The sequence below is a fragment of the Pogoniulus pusillus genome, chromosome 17, assembly GCF_015220805.1.
Source record: "Pogoniulus pusillus isolate bPogPus1 chromosome 17, bPogPus1.pri, whole genome shotgun sequence".
NCBI lineage: Eukaryota > Metazoa > Chordata > Aves > Piciformes > Lybiidae > Pogoniulus > Pogoniulus pusillus.
Genome location: NC_087280.1, coordinates 15382202 through 15404561, shown reverse-complemented (window position 1 = coordinate 15404561; position 22360 = coordinate 15382202). Strand labels below are relative to the sequence as shown.

Sequence of the window (22360 nt, the reverse complement as noted above, 5' to 3'; positions counted from 1 at the left end):
TTTGGGTTTGGGGACAGGAACGTCTGAAAGGCTGTTAGGTGAGGTTGTAGGGGTGCTGGGGCTGCTGGCAAAGCCTGTGATGTTCGTGGTGTTGGGATGAGGGACGCTCTGCAGATGGATGTCCCTTCAGATGGCTCAGCCCTGGCTGCCTTCTGCTGCGAGGATACAATAGCTGCTGTAATTCCCTGGAGAATAATGACCTCTCTGTCCATGCACAGGAACATCTCTGTGTGCTGGCTCTCCCAGAGCCTGGGGGGAAACCAGAGTGACAGGGGGCCACATCCTGACACATCCATGCCAGCAGCATTAGGAATGTGGCAGTGGTGCTTCAAAGTCCCATGCCTGCAGGGGTTTCAGAGCCTCTTTATCAGGTCCTTTGAGCCTCAGCATCCCCACTGGTGAATGAGCTTTGCTCAGCCCACACTGTGAAATCCTTCCTGGGATCAGCAGCAGATCTTCCATGTGGGGCTGGGGGGCCAGAGATGAGAAAGGGGGAGCTGGAGCTAATCCTAATATCATAAGGAATGAGCTGCTTGAGGCTGCCAGCTCCTGCCCTGTTGTGTTCCACCCTCTCAGCACTGGGTCCAGTTCTCTTTAATATCCCCATCAGTGGTCTCGATGAGGGGGTCAGAGCACCCTCAGCAAGTTTGTAGGTGACACCAAGCTGTGTGGGAGGGCTGATCTGCTGCAGAGGAGCAAGGCTCTACAGAGGGCCCTGGCCAGGCTGGATCAATGGGCCAAGGCCAATGGGATGAGGTTCAACGAGGCCAGGTGCTGGTCCTGCTCTTGGGTCACAACAACCCCATGGATGCTGCAGGCTTGGGGCAGAGTGGCTGGAAACTGCCTGGTGGAAAAGGACCTGGAGGTCTTGGTTGACTGCAGCTGAGGATGAGCCAGTGTGTGCCCAGGTGGCCAAGAAGGCCACCAGCAGCCTGGCTGGGATTAGCAGTAGTGTGGCACTGGTGAAGTCATGCTTCAAATCCTGGCTTCAGCTTTGCACCCCTCACTCCAAGAAGGACATTGAGGGGCTGGAGCAGGTCCAGAGAGGGGCAATGAAGCCGGTGAAGGGTCTGGAGAACACAGTGGTGGGGAGCAGCTGAGGGAGCTGGAGGTCTTTAGTCTGAAGAAAAGGAGGCTGAGGGGAGAGCTTCTGTCTCTCTGCAGCTCCCTGGAAGGAGGTTGGAGCCAGGTGGGAGTCAGTCTCTTCTCCCAAGGGACAGATGATAGGATCAGAGGACATGACCTCAACTTGCTCCAGAAGAGCAAGTTTGGACATGAGGAACAATTTTTTCCTCCTGAGGGCTTTCAATGCCTGACCCAGGCTGCCCATGTCAGTGGTGGAGATGCCATCACTGGAAGGGTTTCAAAGCTGTGTGGATGTGCTGAGGGCCATGGTTTAGTGGTGACCTGGCAGTGCTGACTTAACAGCTGAACTTGATGATCTTAAAGGTCTCTTCCAACCAAACCAATTCCATGGTGCTGGGACTCTGTGTTGGCACCCAGCATGTCTCGAGTGGTCAAACACAGGTGCAGGCTTTGTGTTTGGTGGGGGCTTGCAGCAGGTGACAGCAGTAACCACAGAGTTTCCCTTTCTTCCAGGGTCAAGGAGCAGCCACAGTTCCCTGAGCCCCGTGGCCGTTCCTGGGAGTCAGGAGGTGCCCGACGAGCCTGTGGAGCAGAGCAGGGCAGGTGAGGACCCCACGCAGCACTCACACCCCAGCACACCCTGGGATGACCCCAGAGTGGGATGTTTCCACATCTCAGGGTCCTGGTGCCGTGCCTAGGGTGGGAGTTTGCCACCAGCAGCCCCTCTTGGCTGTCTCAAATTGGTTTGCAATAGCTAGGGAAGCTCTGTTTGATGAGAGCAGATCCACAGAGGACTTGGGCCTTGTGGAAATCCTTTAGCAGGTGGCCAAAAAGCTGAGTGTACAGAAATGTTGTTGGGGTGGATGTGGTTAGGGTCGTGGTGTGCACCAGGCATCCCATGGGAGCTCATCCTGCAGGATGCCAGCTCCTGCTCCTTCCTGAGGGGAGGTGTTTCCAGCTCCAGGTTGGTTCACTGTGAAGCTCTAGCGAAAAAGAGTCACTTTGGCTGTCCCCATACTGACATCGAGCACAATATCATCCCCCCCCTCCCTCCCGATTCTGATGGCAGAATAGGCAGGAGGTGAGGGCTGGGGCTGCGGAGAGCATGTGGGCATCACGGGGCAGGGGAGGGACACGGCGACCATTCTTCCATGAGGTGCCCTTCCATGTGCTCCCCTTTGTGCTCCTGAACAACAGCTCTCCCTTGGGCTGCTGGGGATGGCTTCCCTCTTCCGAGGAGCTGGAGCACAAGGCAGGGCTTGTCCAGGCTCCAGCTGCCCCGGCGGGCAGCGCACAGGCTGGCAGCAGGGAAGGTCCCTGCCTCCTGCATCCCGACCGCCCCGTGACCTGCATCCCCCCACCCCCGGCTTCTGGCACCTCCTCAGGCTGGCCAGGAAGCAGCTTGCTGAAGCCTGAAATATTTAGGAGGTGGTGTTTGTTTTTTCTGCCTCTTTTTGTTTGCCTTCCCTTCTTTTCTTTTGGGAAACTTTTTGCCCCCCAACTGGGATAAACCTCCAAAAAATCTCTTGTGGTTTTGTCAGCTGTCCAGGAGCAAATTGTTCTGCCAGGGCTGGAAATGAATCCACCAGAGCCCGGGATGCTTCGAGGAGCACCCTAGGGTGCTCATTCTGGGTAACAGCTTGGGGAGGGGGAAGGGGTTGGGTGGAGAATAGCAAGCGAGAGCGATGTGACTGAGCTGCTCACCCCTGTCCTAGCTCCCTGCTTTGGAACAGTCCCATCTGCCAGGACAAACAAGTGTCTGTGGTTCATGTCCCACCCAAGGCTAGGGCTCAGGAAAGACTTTTTTCCAGGCTATCACAAAAGGAGCTCTGTTAGTGCTCCCAGTACTCCTTTCTGTCCTGATTTTCCTACTCTCACCCACTCATAGCATCTTCCCATGCAGCCTCTTACCCACGAGGTCCAGCAGCCACCTTGTGCCCACCACCCCCCAGACCCTTCACATATGCGTGTCATTTTTCACCTCTTCACAGGTAGACAAGCAGGTGGGGTTGGATTTACAGCACCCTGCTCCTTGTTAGAAAACTCTTTCAATTGGAGAAGAGCTCTAAGATCACCAGGTCCAACCATCAGCCCCTCCCCACCGTGCCCACCAAACCACGTCCTGGTGTGCCATGGCTACGTGTTTCTCAAACACCCCCAGGGATGGTGACTTCACCAACTCCCTGGGCAGCCTCTTCCAATGCCTGAACACTCTTTGGGGAAAGAAAATGTTCCTCATGTCCAAACTAAACCTTCCTTGGTGTAACTTGAGGCTACTTCCTCTTCTCCTGTTGTTTGTTCCGTGGGAGAAGAGCCCAATCCTGATGTGGCTCCAAGCTCGTTTGAAGGAGCTTTAGAGAGCCAAAAGGTCTCCCCTCAGCCTCCTTTTCTCCAGGCTGAACAACCCCAGGTCCCTCAGCTGCTCTTCCCAAGACTTGTTCTCTGGACCCTCTCAAGACTTGTTCTCTGGACCCTCCACCAGTTCCATTCCAGGTTCTCTGGACCTGCTCCAGCCCCACTTACTCTGCCTAAAACTGCTGGGGGGGGGAGGGGAAACATCAAATCATAGAATCATTTCAGTTGGAAAAGACCTCTAAGAGCATCAAGTCCAACCATCAACCTAACACCACCATGGCCATTAAACCACGTCCCAGAGTGCCATGTCTGTGTTCAAACAAAGCTTCTCCACTCGATCTTCTTGATGATGTGTGATGAGATGTGAGATAACGCTCAGGGACAAGCTCCTGGCTCCTTACTGCTCAACTCCACAAGTGGAAAGAGACTTCCCCCCTCCCTACACAAACTCAGAGGCTCTGAGTTTCCTAAGAGCCTCTCCAAAGTGAAGCACAAACCCATACAATATTTTTGCCTGCAAGGAAACGTTATTCCAAGAAGCTGGAGGAGGGTAAAATCCTGTGGTCGGTGACCCCAGGGCAGCGCTGGGGGCCACAAACACTTTGTGCTCCATCAGGATGTTTCCCTCAGCTTGAGGGGGTGGGAAGGAGTTGGGAAAGAGAGTAGGAGGGAGATTGTGCTTGTTTACAGATCTCTCTGATGGGCCTGAGATTTGTGTTTCTTCTCAGCATGTGGGGCCAGGAGAGCTTTTGTTTGCCTCCTCCAGAAGGGAGGGAAATGGTCCGGAGTGGGTCCTCAGCCAGTCCCCCAAATCCTGGTGCCAGGGGATGCTTTTTTTTTGCTTCATTCCTGACCTTTGTGGGTCCACGCAAAGCGCCTGGGGTGGGTGGGAGGGAAGCAGCATCATGGTCAAGGAGGGGGGGATGAGGATATGTGGTGACAGCCCAGCCCCATGGCCAGGAGACATCTGGCTTTGCTTGGTGCTGTTTCTCCCAGGGGCTTGGGAAGAGGAGAGGTTTTTCCCAGGCAGTCAGTGGTCTCTAGAAAGAAGAAATCATTGAAAAGCTGAACTCCAGGGAAATCCCAGTCACTTCCTTCCCGGCTGGAAAAAGCTCAGCTGGCAGATATGGCTTCAGATACGTTCATCTCTCCTTTGTCCTTTGTTTAGGCCACGGTAATGGGATTAATCCTTCCTACTTGCTCTTTGCAAGTCGGATAAACACGCAGCTCTCCTGGCCTCTCCTCCCTGTCTGTGTGCTAAGGACAAGTGGCTTCCCCAAAGCAAACTCTGCCTGCCACAAATCCCATCTTGAGGACTTCTCCTTGCTCTGGGCTGACTGCTGGGGAGCTGAGATGCAGCCAGCAGCCCAGCATCTGCAGGAGCAGAGATCTGCTCTGGCTCTTGCCCAGGAAGCTCTGTGGGAGAAAGCTGGCTGGTGGCCTCTTCTTCAAAGAGGTCAAGTCCAGGCTGGACAAGGGCCTTGAGCAACCTGGTCTAGTGGGAGGTGATCCCTGTCCCTGGAACTAGATGATCTCTAACGCTCCTTCCAACCCAAATCATTCTATGATTCTTCCCAGCTCAGCCTCACTTTGGAGACTCCAAATCAGAGCAGTGCTGTGGTGAAGTTAGGGTTTCAGTCCCTTAGGAGCTCTTCCCTGGGCTGTACAACTGCCTGGTGTCCCTGCTGTCATCTCTGCCAGCACATTGTCCCAGTACTAATGTCTTCACAGCATCACACATCACATCATAATGGGACTTGATGATCTTAAAGGTCCTTTCCAACTGAAATGATTCTGTCATTCGAGGATTCTATGACCATAGCATCAGTCCTGGGTGCAGGATGATGCTTGTCCTGTCACTGCTGACCACTGCAAAGCACCCAGAAAGGTGTCAGAGGGCTGGCCCAGGACAAAACCCATGCAGGAATATCTGGATTTGCACCACAACCTTAGAAACCTCCTTTTGGAGCTGCTGTCCCTGTCTCCCCCTTCTCTAGCAGGGCTTTGGGATGGAACAGAGCAAGCCCAGAGTTGCCCATGCTCCTGCTGGCCCACTAGAATGATTTCCTTGCAGTGGGACATCAGCCCATGGACCTTTACAGCATCTCTGGTGCTGCTGCTTGTGGTGGAGTCAAGCTTGGGGCAGCCCAAATAGAGACCCTGCTGCTGCAGCCAGCATGGCAGCTAAAGCCATCATCTCATCAACAATCTTTGGTTGTAGCAAGGTGAGGGTTGGGCTCTTCTCCCAAGGAATAAGTGGCAGGACAAAAGGAAACGACCTCAAGTTGTGCCAGGGAAGAATTAGGCTGGACATGAGGAAAAACTTCTTCCCTTTGAGGGTTGTCAAGACCTGGCTCAGGCTGCCCAGGACGGTGGTGGAGTCCCCATCCCTGGAGGGATTTGAAAGCCATGGAGATGTGGTGCTGAGGGACATGGCTTGGTGGTGGCCTGGCAGTACTGGGTTAGTAGTTGGACTTGATGATCTGAAAGGTCTTTTTCAACCAAAACAATTCCATGCTATGAAGGGCCATATGTTCATTCCCTATAGCAAACCCCCATGGGTAAGGACATGCTGAATTCAGCACCAAACCCCAAATCTTTTAGTTTTTAATGCAAGCTTGACACAGCCTTTTGGTCTTGGGGCTCTGCTGAGCCCATAGTCTGGATGTCTCATGTGCCCTCTGTCTCCTGTATCTGGCAGTCCTGATATGGAGCAACCAGCAAACCAGGCTGCTGGAAGAGAACTGCCTGTAGGATGCTGTGCAAGATGAGACCTGAACTAAACTCTACCCCCACCTCCAGCCACCTCCACTTCTCCCAGTTTCTTAGCTGGTCCCCAGTGCTGTCACCCAGCTGGGCTGGGCAGGATGGAGGGGATGGGGAGGTGACAGCCTGTGCTGCAGGAACATGCTCATGCTCTGTGCATCGATTCCGGTGTTTATTAGAGCCCAGAGGTGTTTCCTGTGGTGAGTGCAGAGCTGAAGTTGTTTGCTCAGCGTCTCTCTGCTGCTCCAGCTGGTTGTGCCATCAGCCAGATGCATAAATAAGGAGAAAACAAGGAGCTTGGCTGCTGACTGCAGGGTTTGAGTCTCCAAGGTGTTATCAAGAACAGGATGGAGAGCTCTACCCTCCTCTATGGACTGTGTTGGTGGGGGACGGGCGAGACGAGGTCCCTGCTCTGTGGTACAAACATGCACAAGTCATGGTATGGATGCTCCAGCACTGTGTCACCTCAATGATGAAAACAGAGCTGGTAGTTGGACCCTCTCCTTGCATGGCTAATTCCCCTAGAGAGAAGCTCTAATTCCCCTAGAGAGAAGCTGGGGCTGCTGGTACCTCATCCCCGCCATAGGCAAGGGTAAGGGATGCTGCCTGGAGAGTAAGGACCAGCATGGCCATGGCTCTGCAAGCTGCTGAACTCTATCCTACCTTGGAAAAGGCTTTCAAGATCATTGAGTCCAACCATTAAGCCTACTCTACCAAGTCCATCACTAAGCCCCATCACCAAGCACCACATCTACACAGCTTTGAAGCACCTCCTTGGGCAGCCTGTTCCAATGCCTGATAACCCTTCCAGTGAAAAAATGTTCTTGGGGGTGAAACCCACATGAGGAAGAAGAATCTTCTTCCCAAGGGGAGGGCTCTTTTCTCTGTTCTAGAACATTTATAACCCATCTGGGCTATGGGTAATGGTTTATTTCTTTACTGAGGGATGAAAGCATGCATGGAAAAGCTTCATCTGAAACAAAAACGCTGGTGGTATTTGGAACTCTGCCCCTGTCGACGGCAGATGAGCCTTTCCTGGTGGCATTTCTGCCCATGAGCAACCACAGAGGGGCTCAGACGTCTGTATGAGACCCTGGAACAAGGGGTCGGGGGAAGCCCATCCCATGCCAAGAGCCGCCAGGCTTTCACTGCAGCAGGAGACGGATGAGGTCCCAGGGCGCCACTGATGTTATCTTGGAGTCGTTGCTACTGAACCATCCAAGCCGCAATAGCTTCAGGGAGGCTTGATGGTGAGCTTTATCCTTCATTGTCTGTGTATGCATCCCATTATTCCGCAATGGGATGGGCACTTCTGTCTCCTAAAGCCCCACAGTCTGCTTCATAATGGTCAAGAGATCATCCTGAACCCACCTCATCATTAAACCTCTGTCTCTTTCTCAGCCTGACTGGACTTGGTTTCTGATTGTCATCACTGCTTGTTGTCAGCCTGGTATGGCTCTGGTCAATGTCCCTGAGGCTGCCTCCCAGGGGGAGGTGGACTGGGAACACCTCTGTGAGCCGCATCCATCTGCTTGTGCTGGATTTCATGCAAATTGCCTTTCATCAGAAACTGAGCAAGGGCTTCTTGCAGAGAAGAATAATATTAGAAGACTTTAATATGAAAGCCTTTAAGTCATAGAATCATTTTGGTACAAAAGGATCTTTAAGATATAGTTGGGGATGTCCCTGCTGACTGCAGGTGAGTTGCACTAGATGGACTTTAAAGGTCCCTTCCAACCCAATGCATTCTGTGATTCTATGATTCTATGGTCATGGAGTTCAACCATCAACTCAGCACCACCAGATCACCATTAAGCCATGTCCCTCAGCCTCACATCTCCATGGCTTTGAAACCCCCCTGGGAATGGGGGCTCCACCGCTGCTGTGGACAGCCTGCGCCAGACCTTGACAGCTCTCAAGGGGATGAAATTGTTCCTCAAGTCCAACCTAAACCTCCCCTGGGGCAGCCTGAGACCATGTCCTCTTCTGTTGTCCGTTCCTAGGCAGAAGAGACCAACTCCTGGCTCCAACCTCCTTTGGGGCAGTTGTAGGGAGCCAGAAAGTCTCCCCTCAGCCTCTTTCTCCAGGCTGAACAACCTGAGTTCCCTCAGCTACTCCTGTGGCTGTTCCCAAATGGGATCTGGGATGGTCATGCCCATACTGGTGCTTTGATGGCTCTGGCCAAGCAGGTGACTCACCAGCAGAGTTTACTTGGACGTATGAATAGATGTTGCTTTCCATCCCACTGCTGATCCCAGGGTTTTTGGACAGGTTGATAAGCACATTAATTGAGCATGAGTCAGGTAATGTGCTGGGTACAAAATGCTTCCATTAGCTAACGGTCTCAGGAGCAAAAAAAACACACTGGCATGACTTTGTTCTCTAGAAGAAAGTAGGCAGCAATGCAGAGCTATCATAAGCAGGACTGGCAGTCGCTGGGGGTTGGTGTGATGGTGGCTGGGGGTGTGTTGGGGAGGGCTCAGCCTCATGCCCTGCCACCAGAAATGCTCTGCCTCATGGAAAACCAACCCAAGAGCATCTCCTTAGGGGCTGGATTTTACCAGGTGTCACCCAACACCTTGGCAAGGAGGAGCTGGAAGGGTGTGTGTGTTCTGTCTCAGCCTGCCAGGATGGTGAATTGAATGTTTTTGCTTTCCCTCTCTGCACAGAGCTCTTGTCGAGTCAATGAGAGACCTCCACAAGTCTAGCGTGCTGGGAAGCAAGCACGGCAGCCTGGTGAGTGTCCTTCTAGGGCATTTGAGTAAGGCTGGGACAGAGGCAGCAGCTGAAGCCAAGCAAACCCAACTGCCTGGTTCTACTCTGAAGATCTCTTGGCACAGAAAAGAGTAAAAAGAAAACAAAACCCACTTCATTTCCACCAAAGGCTCAAGCATTTCTTAGCTCTGTCTACTTCTGAGTCAAGCTCAGGCTGCTTCAGGCCCTCAGCTTAAGAAGCATCAGTCTTGAATCTGGACTTTCAGGGATGTTTGGTGGCTGAGCTGTGCCTACACTGTATGAACATAGAATTATAGCATCAAAGAATTGTAGAATCATAGAATCACAGAATCACAGACTCAGAGAATCAGAGAATCATAGAATCACAGAATCAGAATCACAGAATCAGAGACTCACAGAATCATAGACTCAGAGAATCACAGAGTCATAGACTCACAGACTCACAGAATCAGAATCATAGAATCATAGAATTATAGAATCAGAGAATCATAGACTCAGAATCAGAATCACAGAATCAGAGACTCACAGAATCATAGACTCAGAGAATCACAGAGTCATAGACTCAGACTCACAGAATTATAGACTCACAGAATCACAGACTCACAGAATCAGAATCATAGAATCATAGAATTATAGAATCAGAGAATCATAGACTCACAGAATCACAGACTCAGAGAATTATAGACTCACAGAATCACAGAATCAGAATCACAGACTCAGAATCAGAATCACAGACTCACAGAATCAGAATCATAGACTCACAGAATCAGAATCACAAAATCATAGACTCACAGAATCAGACTCAGAGAATCACAGAATCATAGACTCACAGAACCAGAATCAGAGAATCATAGACTCACAGAATCAGAGACTCAGAATCATAGACTCACAGAATCAGAGACTCATAGAATCATAGACTCACAGAATCAGAATCAGAGAATCATAGACTCACAGAATAAGAGACTCATAGAATCATAGACTCACAGAATCAGAATCACAAAATCATAGACTCACAGAATAAGAGACTCATAGAATCATAGACTCACAGAATCAGAATCACAAAATCATAGACTCACAGAATCAGACTCAGAGAATCAGAGAATCATAGACTCAGAGAATCAGAATCAGAGAATCATAGACTCACAGAATCAGAGACTCATAGAATCATAGACTCACAGAATCAGAATCACAGAATCATAGACTCACAGAATTACAGAATCACAGACTCAGAATCAGAGACTCACAGAATCATAGACTCACAGACTCACAGAATTACAGAATCACAGACTCACAGAATCACAGACTCAGAGAATCATAGAATCATAGAACGGTGGAGGTTGGAAGGGACTTCTGGAGATCATTGAGTCCAACCCCCTTGTCAAAGCAGAGTCACCTAGGGCCAGTCACACAGGAATGCAGCCAGCTGGGTCTTGAAAGTCTCTAGGGAAGCAGGCTCCACAACCTCTCTGGGTAGCCAGTTCCAGGGCTCTATCACTCTCAGTAAAGACGTTTTCCCTCAGGCAGAGGTGGAACTTCCTGGGTTCCAGTTTCTATCCATTGCTCCTTATTCTATCACAAGACACCACTGAAAAGAGTCTGGCCTCTTCTTCTTGCCCCCCACCTTTTAAATACTTGTAAACATTCATAAGATCCCCTTTCAGGCTGCTCTTCTCCAGACCAAACAGCCTGAGATCCCTCAGCCTTTCCTGTTCAGACAGATGTTCCAGTCCCTTGCTCCTCTCTGCAGCCTAGGTGTAGTTCTCTGTTGCAGAACTGTTCACAGAAACATGGAATCATTGAGGTTGGAAAAGACCTTCAAGGTCATTGAATCCAACCATCAACCCAACCCCACCATGGCCACTAAACCATGTCACCAAAGTGCCAGGTCCACAGGTTTCTTGAACCACCTCCAGGGATGGTGACTCCACCACCTCCCTGGGCAGCCTGTTCCAGGGCCTGACCACTCTTGCAGGAAAGAAATCTTTTCTTCCTATCTAATGAAAACCTCCCCTGGTACAACTTGAAGCCATTATTATTGAAATGAAGAAGGGGCTGTGGCTCCGTGTTCAATCTCAGCCAGGCTCGTTAACATGGAAGCCTTTAATGGCCACAAAAGGCCATTTTCAAGCTTGAATTGAGAATCAGCAGAGCATTAGAGTGCTGGGGAGATTCAAATCAGCATTTGTTTGGCTCTAATCTAATGTGCATGGAACAATAAGGGGTTGATGACTAATTTTGGCAGCGATGGGTACCTTATCAAAATAGAGCTGCTGGGATTCAAGCCTTTCTTTGCAGAGTGGATTCCAGCAGCAGAGAAACCCAACAGAACTTGCTCTGCTAACTCATTCCATCCTCCACATCCAGAGGAGCCTGGGCAGGACATGTCTTGGGGTGACTGCATCACACTGCAGTCTCTGAGAAGATCTGCCAGCTCCTGCTCATGTTATCTTCCTCTCTGACTGGAAAAAGAAAAGGCTTTGCTGAGGAAAAGTGAGCAGGGAAGATGTTGGGGTGGTGAGGTGGCTTTGCAAGGGACTCCTCCACCACATAGGTATGGCTGTTTGCCAGCTCTGATTTAGGGTAGCATCCCATCTCATCTTCTCATCTCATCTCATCTCATCTTCCCTGCACAGCATTGGCCCAGGCTGCCCAGGGCAGTGACGGAGTCCCTCTCCCTGGAGGGGTTTCAAAGCTGTGGAGATGCAGTGCTGAGGGACGTGGTTTGATAGCTGTAGTGGGCTGTGGTTGATGGTTGGACTTGATAGTCTTAAAGGTCTTTCCCAACTGAGCCAGTTCTGTGGTTCTGTGGTTTGGTGGTGACCTGGCAGTGCTGACTTTATGGTGGGACTCTGCAATTCCAGGGGTCTTTTCCAAAGCAGTGAGTCTATGGTTCACCCACTGGTGCAGATCAATCACCTCTGATCTTCCCCTCAAGTCATGATCTACCATGTCCTTTGGGAAAGGATTTCATCCTCCCTTGCTCTTGAGGTGCCTCTCCCTCAGTGTTTATGATCACCAGGTGTGAAGGAGCATCAGGAGCAGAGCAGGGTTTGCTTGCCCCTTGAGGACTCTGGGGACAGTGCCTCTGTCCAGGAAGGCACATGGCAGTGTGCTTAGTAGCATGGTGTGGCAGCCAGTCTGGTAGGGGCTCTTTCCTCTTAAATTAAGCCAGATGAGAGATTTTGAGAGACTGAGGGAGCTGGGGGTGTGCAGCCTGGAGAAGAGGATGCTGAGGAGTGACCTCATTGCTGTCTACAACTACCTGAAGGGAGGCTGTAGCCAGGTGGGGTTGGTCTCTTCTGCCAGGCAACCAGCAACAGAACAAGGGGACACAGTCTCAGGTTGTGCCAGGGGAGGCCTAGGCTGGATGTTAGGAGGAAGTTGTTGCCAGAGAGAGTGATTGGCATTGGAATGGGCTGCCCAGGGAGGTGGTGGAGTTGCTGTCCTTGGAGGTGTTGAAGCAAAGCCTGGATGAGGCACTTAGTGCCATGGTCTGGTTGATTGGCCAGGGCTGGGTGCTAGGTTGGGCTGGCTGAGCTTGGAGGTCTCTTCCAACCTGGTTGATTCTACAATGCTGTGGAAGAGCATCAGGACCAGAGCAGGGTTTGCTTGCCCCATGAGGACTCTGGGGACAATGCCTCTGTCCTGGAAGGCACATAGCAGTGTGCTCAGGAGCATGGCATGGCAGCCAGTCTGGTAGGGGCTCTTTCCTCTTAAATTAAGCCAGATGAGAGATTTTGATGTCTTCTTCCCTGTTTTCTGCTATGAGTAGAGTCGCTATGTGATGAGGGTAGATGAAGATGAAGGCTTCATCCTACAGATGAAGCAATCTTCTTGGTTAAGACCTGCCAAAAAGCAGCCCTTGTGTTTTGCCCAGTAACACTCCATGGCCTTAGTGGTCAATCAACACTTGAAACGTCAGACTGGAGCACTGCTGATCTTCCTGATGGAAAATAACTCCTGCCCAGCAACTCCCAGGGATGTTGGCTCCAGTGAGGGCAGATGGAAAACAATGCCACACAGAGAGGGCACAGAGGCAATGAGGGGGTGGCTTCAAGGTCTGTTTGGTTTTCCTCCTTCAGAACAGCCTTGACAGCCCCTGGTGGGCAACGCTCACCAGAACCTCTGCCTGAGCTAGGAGGAGGCAAGGGAAAAGGGAATAATGGGATTTTGGAAAGGCACTGCTGCCTGAAGTGTCCCAAAACCCTTTCTGAGTACCTCAGGGTGTAGGCATCAAGGAGTTTTGGATTTCCTTTTCCCAACACACGTTTTTTCTGCAAGTCACCAGTATGGTTGCCAGTCAGCCACAACCTTAGCACTTAACCACGTGTAGAACAACAAATGGGAGGGGGTCAGGATGAAAATCTTCCCTCTTGAGGGTTGTCAAGACCTGTTCCAGGTTGCCCAGGGCAGTGGTGGAGTCGCCATCCCTGGAAGGGTTTCAAATCCATGGAGATATGGTGCTGAGGGACACAGTTTGGTGGTGACCTGGCAGTGCTGGGGGAATGGTTGGACTTGGTGATCTTAAAGGTTTTATCCAACTAAATGATTCCATGATTCATGCTCTTATGCAGCTCTCCTGCCTCTGGCTGTTGTGGGACCTGTTTTCTTCCTCAAATCCATGATCAACATCTATGTCCTTTGGCAAGGGGTTTAATCCCACCTTGGCTCTGAGGCTCCTCACCCCTCCCTCTCCCCCAGCACTAATGCTCCCCAGGTGTAGAGATGTTACAAGCCAACCCAAAAAAACCCTCTTGGAGGTGCCACAACCCCACTGCTGTGGGGCACAATGTGAAAGAGAAGGGACTGACAATGGGAGGGGGCACTGCCAGCACCCCCACCCAAACTGCCTGCTTGATCCAGGTAGAAGCCAGGATTGACTTCTCTGGAAGCTTTGGTGGCAGATGAAATGCTGCTGGTTATGGGCTGGAGAGATGTTGTTTGAACTGCCTGTGGCAGCAGGAGGGGTTCATTTTGCATGCACCCCCCTCAACCCCCCCCTTCTCCTCCACCCCCCATCAAGCTGTGTTGCCAAGACTCCCAATGCTTGAAAAGATGCTTTCAAAAACCAACACATGGAGACAAGAGCTGTGGCCAGCATGCTGCTGGTGGGCAAAGGCTGGAGCTGCCAGGAGAGTAGAAAAGCCTCCAAAAAGGGCTTTCCCCCCCTCCTTTCTTTAAAGGATTGGGAGGTTTTGTGTGTGTGTGTGTTTTAGGTTATTTCTCTTGTTATTTTTCCAGGCCAGTGGAAGTGTCATTCCTAGGGATGGAGAGGGGGAGATGTGGGCAGAGCTGCTCCCTGGGGGTTTTGTGTTTGCTGCTGACACATGCAGGTCAGATCACCCTACCCCCTCCCCCACATGGCATCCACTCTGCTTGGCTGATGGGGTGGGTACCAATTCCATCCCCCATCCTAGAGAGAAAACAAAGGAAAAGGGCAAAATAAAAATAAAAAAAAGGCTTTGAAATGTTTTTATTTAATGCAGCTGCTCCTGAAAGGAGCCAAGACCTGAGAAATCCACTTAAAAACTGATCTCCCCACCCTGCAAGAAGCAGGAGCTTGCAGGGGCTGGAGATACCTATCCAGAGCTCCTCAGGAAGAGGGGCAAAGTGACCCCAGGCTCTGGTGGGTTTTCTGGGCTGCAAGAGCACACTGACAGCTCATAATGAGCTTGTCTTCCACCAGCACCCCCAAGCCCCTCTCCTCAGGGCTGCTCTCAAGCCAGTCACTGCTCAGCCTATGTTGGTGCTTGGGATTGCCTCGACCCAAGCAATGTTGGGAGAGGAGGAACAGGATGGCAGCCCAGCCCTCTGCTTTCCAGGCTGAGCAGAGGAAGGAGAGGAAGGCAGAAAGGATGCTCTGACCTGTACCCCTCCTCCTCACCCATTTTCTGCCTCAACTATTGTTACAAACGAGACAGGCAATGTAAGAGGCTGCCAGGGAGGTGCTGGAGTCCCCAGCCCTGGCGGTGTTCAAGGACACAGCACCTAGGGACATGGTTTAATGGCCATGGTGGCACTGGGTTGATCTTAGAGGTCTTTTCCAACCCAAACAATGTTCTGATTCTATTTCCACCTTCCAGCATGGGAGATCCCTGGTCCATGTTCTTCCCCTCAAGAACTTAAATAAAGCAAACATTGCAATAAGCTATTAAAAAAAGGCTATAAAAGGACCATGAATTCCTCTGCTCCTGCATGTTTGGTGAGGTTGGTGCTGAAGATCATGATTAGGGCTGTGAGTTATTTTATTGCCTCATTTTACATCATAGAATCACAGAATCATAGAATCACAGAATGGGTTGGGAGGGACCTTAAAGATCATCTGGTTCCAGCCCCCCTGCCACAGGCAGAGACACCTTCCACCAACCCAGGTTCCTCAAGGCCCCATCCAATCTGGCCTTGAACACCTCCAGGGAGGAGACATCCACAGCCTCCGTGGGCAACCTGTGCCAGTGTCTCATCACCCTCACTGGAAAGAACTTCTTTCTATTCTCTAGTTTAGACTCAAACTTCAGTCATAGAATCACAGAATCAACCAGGTTGGAAGAGACCTCCAAGCTCATCCAGTCCAACCTAGCACCCAGCCCTATCCAGTCAACTAGACCATGGCACTAAGTGCCTCATCCAGTCTTCTCTTGAACACCTCCAGGAATGGTGACTCCCTGTTGGAAGAGACCTCCAAGATCATCCAATCCAACCTATCACCCAGCTCTTATCCAATCAACCATTCCCTCTCATCCTATCACTACAATCTCTTCCAGCTTCAAGCCATTCCCAGTGTTTCAAAGCACTTCATCCCTTTCTCCTTTCCCATGGAAGCTCTTTTCAAGCTACAAAAAGGGAAGAGCTTAGTCATGAAAGGAAAGAAAAAAAGAGAAGAGATCCCAAAATACTGCAGAACTAGAATGAGCCTTGGAATTGGTGGCACATTCATTGGGTTCTGGAGGTGAAGGGAAACGACTCCTATAAATCAAGAAGATATTTTTCTCATTAATGCCTCTGAGCCTTTGAGAGTGAAGGGATGGAAAGAATAAAAACATGCATTTAGCATCAGCAGGATGTTGGGAATTGCTCAAAGAAAGCAAGTTTCATTTGAAAAACAAAAATCTATATTGGAGGGTTGTAAATACCCTGGAAAACAACTTCCAGAGGTGCTGGATGTCTCTGTGTGCAAACACCACTGCAAAGCCCCCCAGCTACCATCACCAGCCCTCCAGAAGGAAGCACAGGGCAGAAGGGTGAGCGTGGGACAATGGCTGGTGGCTTTTTGCAGCCTTTCCTCTCCTGCTTTGTCTCTCTCAAGTTGAAATCCTCTGGGGAAGGGCCTCTCTTCCTCCCTGACTGGGAAATGTTGGTACCACCTGCAAAATCTGAGTGCTGGAGGGGGATGCAGAGCTGCAATCCCACCAGAGTCGGAAGCATCCCAGCATCCCCCCCACCTCTCCAGCATCCACCCCACCTCTCCAGCATCCCCCCTCCTGTCTAGCTCCTCTTCAGCTTCAAAAGCCTTTGCTGGCTCAGCCAGGAAATAGGATGTTTGTCCCCTCTGAGCCCAGAAACCCTGGGGAGCAACTGACTCTGCAAAGCAGCACATGGAGGGAAGTCACAGAATCCCTGAATCTCAGCGAGGTGGTGCTTGGAAGGGACCTCTGGAGATCATCCAGTCCAACACCCTGCTAAAACAGGGGCACCCACAGCAGCTTGCCCAGCATCACAACGGCCTGGGGGGGTTGGAAGCTCTCCAGACAAGGAGCCTCCACAGCTTCTCTGGGCAGCCTGCTCCAGGGCTCCAGCACTCTCACTCCAAAGAACTTTCTCTTCATCTTCAGATGGAACCTTCTGAGTTCCAGTTTGTGCCCAGTGCCCCTTGTCTTGTTAGCACCACTGACAAGAGTCTGAGATGCATCCTTTTGCCTGCCACTCTTCAGCTCTTGCTCAGCATTGAGCAGATCCCCTCTCAGGCTGCTCTTCTCCAGGCTCACCAGCCCCAGGGCTCTCAGCCTTTCCTCCTCACAGAGCTGCTTCAGGCCCCTCAGCATCTTTATAGCCTCCACTGGACTCTCTCCAGTAGTTCCCTGTCTCTTTTGAACTGGGTAGCCCAGAATTGGACCCAGAATTCCAGGTATGACTGACTGTAACTTCCCCATCCGTTAGTTCTCCCCACTCCTCCCACACCCCATCCAAAAGCTGATGCATCACACAGCCTGCAGGGCTGGGACCCCCGGGAAGCCCCTTCCCCCAGCTTCCCAGCTCTCCCACGTGGCACAGGGAGTTATTTCTGGCATGGGAAAGCTTCCTCCAGCTGCCAAAGCCAGAAATCTTCAGGAAAAGGATTGTCTGGGACCCGCCCGCTGCACAATGCCGGCTCTGGGCAGCTCTGAGCCTCCTTGCCAGGGATTTTCACAGCATTTCTGGGCTGGCTGCATCCTCCCAGAGCCTCGGGGCAATGTTTAAAGGAAATACTGAGTGAGGTGAAAGGAAAGAAGCTTTGGATTTCTCCAGCAAAACAGGCACTTGTGCTTATTGCTTCCTCCCAGCGTGGTGGGAGCTGCCTGGAGGCTTGCCCGGTTCTTTGGGAAAGAAGAACCCAGGGAGAGCAGGAAGGAATAAGAGAGATAGGAAAGCATCGAGGCCCTGGAGGCAGCATCAGCCTCATGCCTGGGGATTGTGGTGGGTGAGATGCATTGACAGCACACACCTAAGCATCCATGTGAAGGCTAAACCTACATCTCCTGGTTGCTTTGGTTGGAGCTTCTTTTGGAAGTGACTTATTAAACTCAATTTCTGGGTGCAGAAAATAGTGGGAGCCCCATTTCTGCCTTCCCCTCTGCCGTGGCAGGGGGAGTTTATGGAAGGGAACAACAGAATCAGAGAACTGTTTTGATTGGAAAAGTCCTTTAAGATCACTGAGTCCAACCATCCTCTACCAAGGCTGGTGCTAAACCATGTGTAAAGGCATGTGCTAAACCACATCACTGAAACACCTCCAGGGATGGGGATTCAACCACCTCAAGAAGCTTGTCCAACCTAAAGCTCCTCTAGTGCTATGTGAGGCCATTTCCTCTTTTCCTATCACTTGTTACTAGGAAGAAGAGATCAGCCCCCACCTGGCTCCAACCTCCTTTCAGAGAGCTGTAGAGAGCCAGAAGGTCTCCCCTCAGCCTCCTTTTCCCCAGGCTGCACAACCCCAGGTCCCTCAGCTGCTCACCAGCCCTGTTCTCCAGACACTTCACCAGCTTTGTTGTCCTTCTCTGTCCTTCTCCAGGTCCTTGCTGGGGTGAGAGCCCCAAACTGAACCCAGGACTTAAAGCGTGGCCACACCAGTGCTGAGTCTAGGGGAACAGTCCCTACCCTGGCCCTGCTGGCCACATTATTGCTGCTCCAAGCCAGGATGCTGGTGGTCTTCTTGGCCACCTAGACATGTGCTTACTCATCCAACCTAAACCTCCCCTGCATCAATTTGAGGTCATTTCCTCTTTTCCTGTCAATTGTTCATTGGGAGAAGAGACCAACCCCCACCTGGTTCCAACCTCCTTCCAGGCAATTCAAGGCAAGGTTGGATGTGGCACTTGGTGCCATGGTCTGGCCTTGAGCTCTGTGGTAAAGGGTTGGACTTGATGATCTGTGAGGTCTCTTCCAACCTTGGTGATACTGTGATACTGTGTAATTGTAGATCCATGGGATTTCTCCTGTATGGAGATACCCCATGAGGCATCCAAAAGGTTTAGAGGGGAAAGGATTAAGCAATTTTGGAAGAACTTGGAAGAATTAAGGCCTTTTGGGCAGAATTTGGGGGTTATTTTCCCAATAAGTCCAAAGTAAAAGCACAGGGATGGCAGAAATGAGAGCCAAATCCTGGGATAACAGAAAATTGAAAGCTTAAAAAATAACCAAATCAAATTTTGTGCTTTATTAATGTAACAAAAAAAAAAAAATCACTTTGGGATAAGGACTCCTCTGGTCAGACAAAGGAAGCTGTAAGATGGAGTGAAACTAGTGAAAGCCACTCCTCAGGCTGTGGTCAGGGTGTTTTTCCCTGCCCTGCCTGGGTAGGTTTGGGAAAGATTCCCAGAGCTTTGTTGGATCTGAGTCAGCATTTTTCCAGAAACCATTCCAGCCAAAAAAAAAAAGTCTCTCTGCTCTTGCTTTGGGTTAGATCATCCTGTGCCTGTTTTCCTTGCAGCCTGGGAACTTAGGACACCATCACCTCCTCCAGTCCTGCTGCTGCTGTGCATCTTCCCAGGGATAGGAAATGCACCTGGGGGTTGGGATATGCTGGGTGGGTATGGGACCTGCTCACATCATGGAATCTCAAACTAATTTGGGTGGCAGGGAAACTCTCAAGGCCATCCAGCCCAACCCCTCTGCAGTCAGCAGGGACATCTGCAGCTACAGCAGATTGCCCCCAGCCCCAAACAACCTGACCAGGCATGAGACATCTCCCACCTCTCTGGGCTAACCTGGGCCAGGGGCTCAGTGTCCAACATTTCTCCCTTCTCTCCAGTCTCACAATATCACAGTATCATCAGGGTTGGAAGAGATCTCACAGATCATCAAGTCCAACCCTTTACCACAGAGCTCAAGGCCAGACCATGGCACCAAGTGCCACGTCCAATCCTGCCTTGAACAGCTCCAGGGACGGCGACTCCACCACCTCCCCGGGCAGCCCATTCCAGTGTCCAATGACTCTCTCAGTGAAGAACTTTCTCCTCACCTCCAGCCTATCTCCCTCTTTTAGTTAGAATCATAGAATCAACCAGGTTGGAAGAGACCTCCAAGATCATCCAGTCCAATCTATCACCCAGCCCTATCCAGTCAACCAGACCATGGCACTAAGTGCCTCATCCAGTCTTCTCTTGAACACCTCCAGGGATGATCCCTCCACCACCTCCCTGGGCAGCCCATTCCAATGCCAATCACTCTCTCTTTGAAGAACATCCACCTAACATCCAGCCTATACCTACCCTGGCACAACTTGAGACTGTGTCCCCTACAAACAGCCATCTTCCCAAGAAACAGGTGATAAAATGAGAGGAAACAACTTCAAGTTGCACCAGAGGAGGTTTTAACTTGGACATGAGGAACTTTTTTCTACCTGAAAAGGGTTGTCAAGGCCTGTCCCAGGCTGCTCAGAATAGTGGTGGAGTCTCCATGCCTGAAGGGATTTCAAAGCTGTGGAGAAGTGATGCTGAGGGACACAGTTTAATGGTGACCCGGCAGTGCTGGGTTAACAGCTGGACTTGGTGATCTTAGAAGTCTCTTTCAACCAACCTGATCCTGTGACTTTATGATTCTGTGAGTCTAAAATAAGCCGAGACAGCTGAGCACACCATGCACCAGCTCTCTGATGCTCCATCCCTGCCTAAGTGCTCCTGTTCCACCCTGATGGCTCTTTCACGTGGTCTAGACCAAGCCATCACATTAAAAGCCTTAATTCATTTGTCATGTGCACACAAAGTGGCAGTGCTGCTTCTTCCAGATGAGCACTTCATGCTCAAAAGGAGATCAGCTTAAATGTTGCAACAGTGAACAACCTTTTAATGCCATTGGTGAGTTGTGCCTTGCACCAAAGAGACATCTCCTATCTTCTCGAGGACCTGGGGCCAGAGTAGGCCACAAAGATAAATAACTTTGATAAATAAGAGTCAAGATATTAGAAGTGTGGCCAGCAGGGCAAGGGAGGTGATTCTCCCAGACCCCACCCAGAGTACTGTGTGCAGTTCTGGAGCTCCCAACACAAGAGGGTCATGGAACTGTTGGAGCAAGTCCAGAGATGGGCCACGAGGATGCTCAGAGGGCTGCAGCAGCTCTGCTATGAGGACAGGCTACAAGAGTTGGGGTTCTTCAGTCTGGAGAAGGATTCAAGGAGACCTTATAGTGGCATTCCAGCATCTGAAGGGGGCCTACAGGAAGGCTGGGGAGGGACTATTTATAAGGATGAGGAGTAATGAGTTTAAACTGGAAGAGGGGAGATTTAGACTAGATGTTAGGAGGGTGTGCTTTACAGTGAGGGTAGTGAGACACTGCCACAGGTTGCCCAGAGAGGTTGTGGGTGCTTCATCCCTGGAGGAGTTGAAGACCAGGTTGGATGAGGCCTTGAGCAACCTGCTCTAGTGGGAAGTGTCCCTGCCTATGGCAGGGAGTTGGAGCTGGATGATCCCTGAGGTGCTTTCCAACCTAGACCATTCTAACAGCATTTCAAAATGTCAGGGTCAGAAAGGGGTAGCTAAGCTATTAATGTCAGTTCTGCAGCTTTCACTCTCCTCAAGCAGGTTCTCCTCCACCACCACCCCTCACCTGCCAAAAACAGTTCCTGGTCTTCTTCCCCTACTCTTCACCTACTCATTGCTGCTCCTGCTCCTCCCTAAACCCTCACCTCTTCTAAGCAGACCCTGATTGCCCCTTCCACACTGCCTAAACAGCTCTGCTCTACCACCACCATTACCATCCCTGCCCCAGAGCCTGGGACAAGACCATCAAACAGCTAAAATATTCCAACCTGGTTGATTCTATGATCTCACCTTCCTAAAGCAGTCCTTGCTCCCCTCTGTCCTTACCTCTCACTCTGCCTGAAGAGCTCTTCTCCACCACCATTCTTGCAGTCATCTCAGAGCCTGAGGGGAGAGGCTCAAAGAGCTAAAACACCCTACAAAAGAAATCAGCTCCAGCAAAGACACACACCCAGCACCAGTGCATAACAAAGGTGGATGTTGCAATGGTTGCTGAGCCTAACCCTAACAGCCGGGGGGCCAGCGAGGCCCCCCGGCCTTTGAAATCCTCCACCAATTCACCCGGTGCACACCATGGGCACTCACCAGGGATGCCAGGCAGAGGATCCCTTGGCCCACAATGGGCCGAACTTGGAGCTGCTGCCTTCCCTGGGGCTGAATATAAAGGGCAGTGGGCAGGGAGGGCAAAGTGGCTACACCTGGGGTGGGAGGAGACTCCAATAGCCAGCTAATAGCAAACGGCATCACCTGGTGGCATCTGATGAGTTAACCATAGGAAACTAATTAAATGGTGATTAATTAATTGCAAGCATAACAGGTGATAGCAATGTCTGTAATCAAAGGTGATTACATTATGCCCAGATCAAATAGCACAATGAAGATATGCGTTTGAACAAATGATGCTGGCTAAAGCACATCATTTCATTTATCTGCTGAAGGGAGCAATGCAGTGACTGACAAAATATCCTCTGTGTTAAAAGAGGAGGTGTTCAAAAAGAGCCTGGCTGAGGCACTTAGTGCCGTGGTCTAATTGATTGGACAGGGCTGGGTGCTAGGTTGGACTGGATGAGCTTGGAGGTCTCTTCCAACCTGGTTGATTCTATGATTCTAAGATGGTTGGAGGGCTGGAGCACCTCCCCTATGGAGACAGGCTGAGAGAGCTCCAGGGAAACCTTATGGTGGCCTTC

At 50.9% G+C, this 22360-nt stretch overlaps 1 protein-coding gene across 1 annotated transcript in view; it reads left to right on the top strand.

Annotated features, from left to right (window-relative positions):
- The window catches only part of CORO2B (coronin 2B), a 62553-nt gene that overhangs the window by 7825 nt on the left and 32368 nt on the right, over positions 1-22360 (top strand). The window contains exons 2-3 of the mRNA XM_064157870.1: positions 1600-1689; positions 8877-8943. Of these exons, the coding sequence (XP_064013940.1) occupies positions 8893-8943 (51 nt within the window). The 5' untranslated portion in view covers positions 1600-1689; positions 8877-8892. The remainder of the gene's footprint in view (positions 1-1599; positions 1690-8876; positions 8944-22360) is intronic.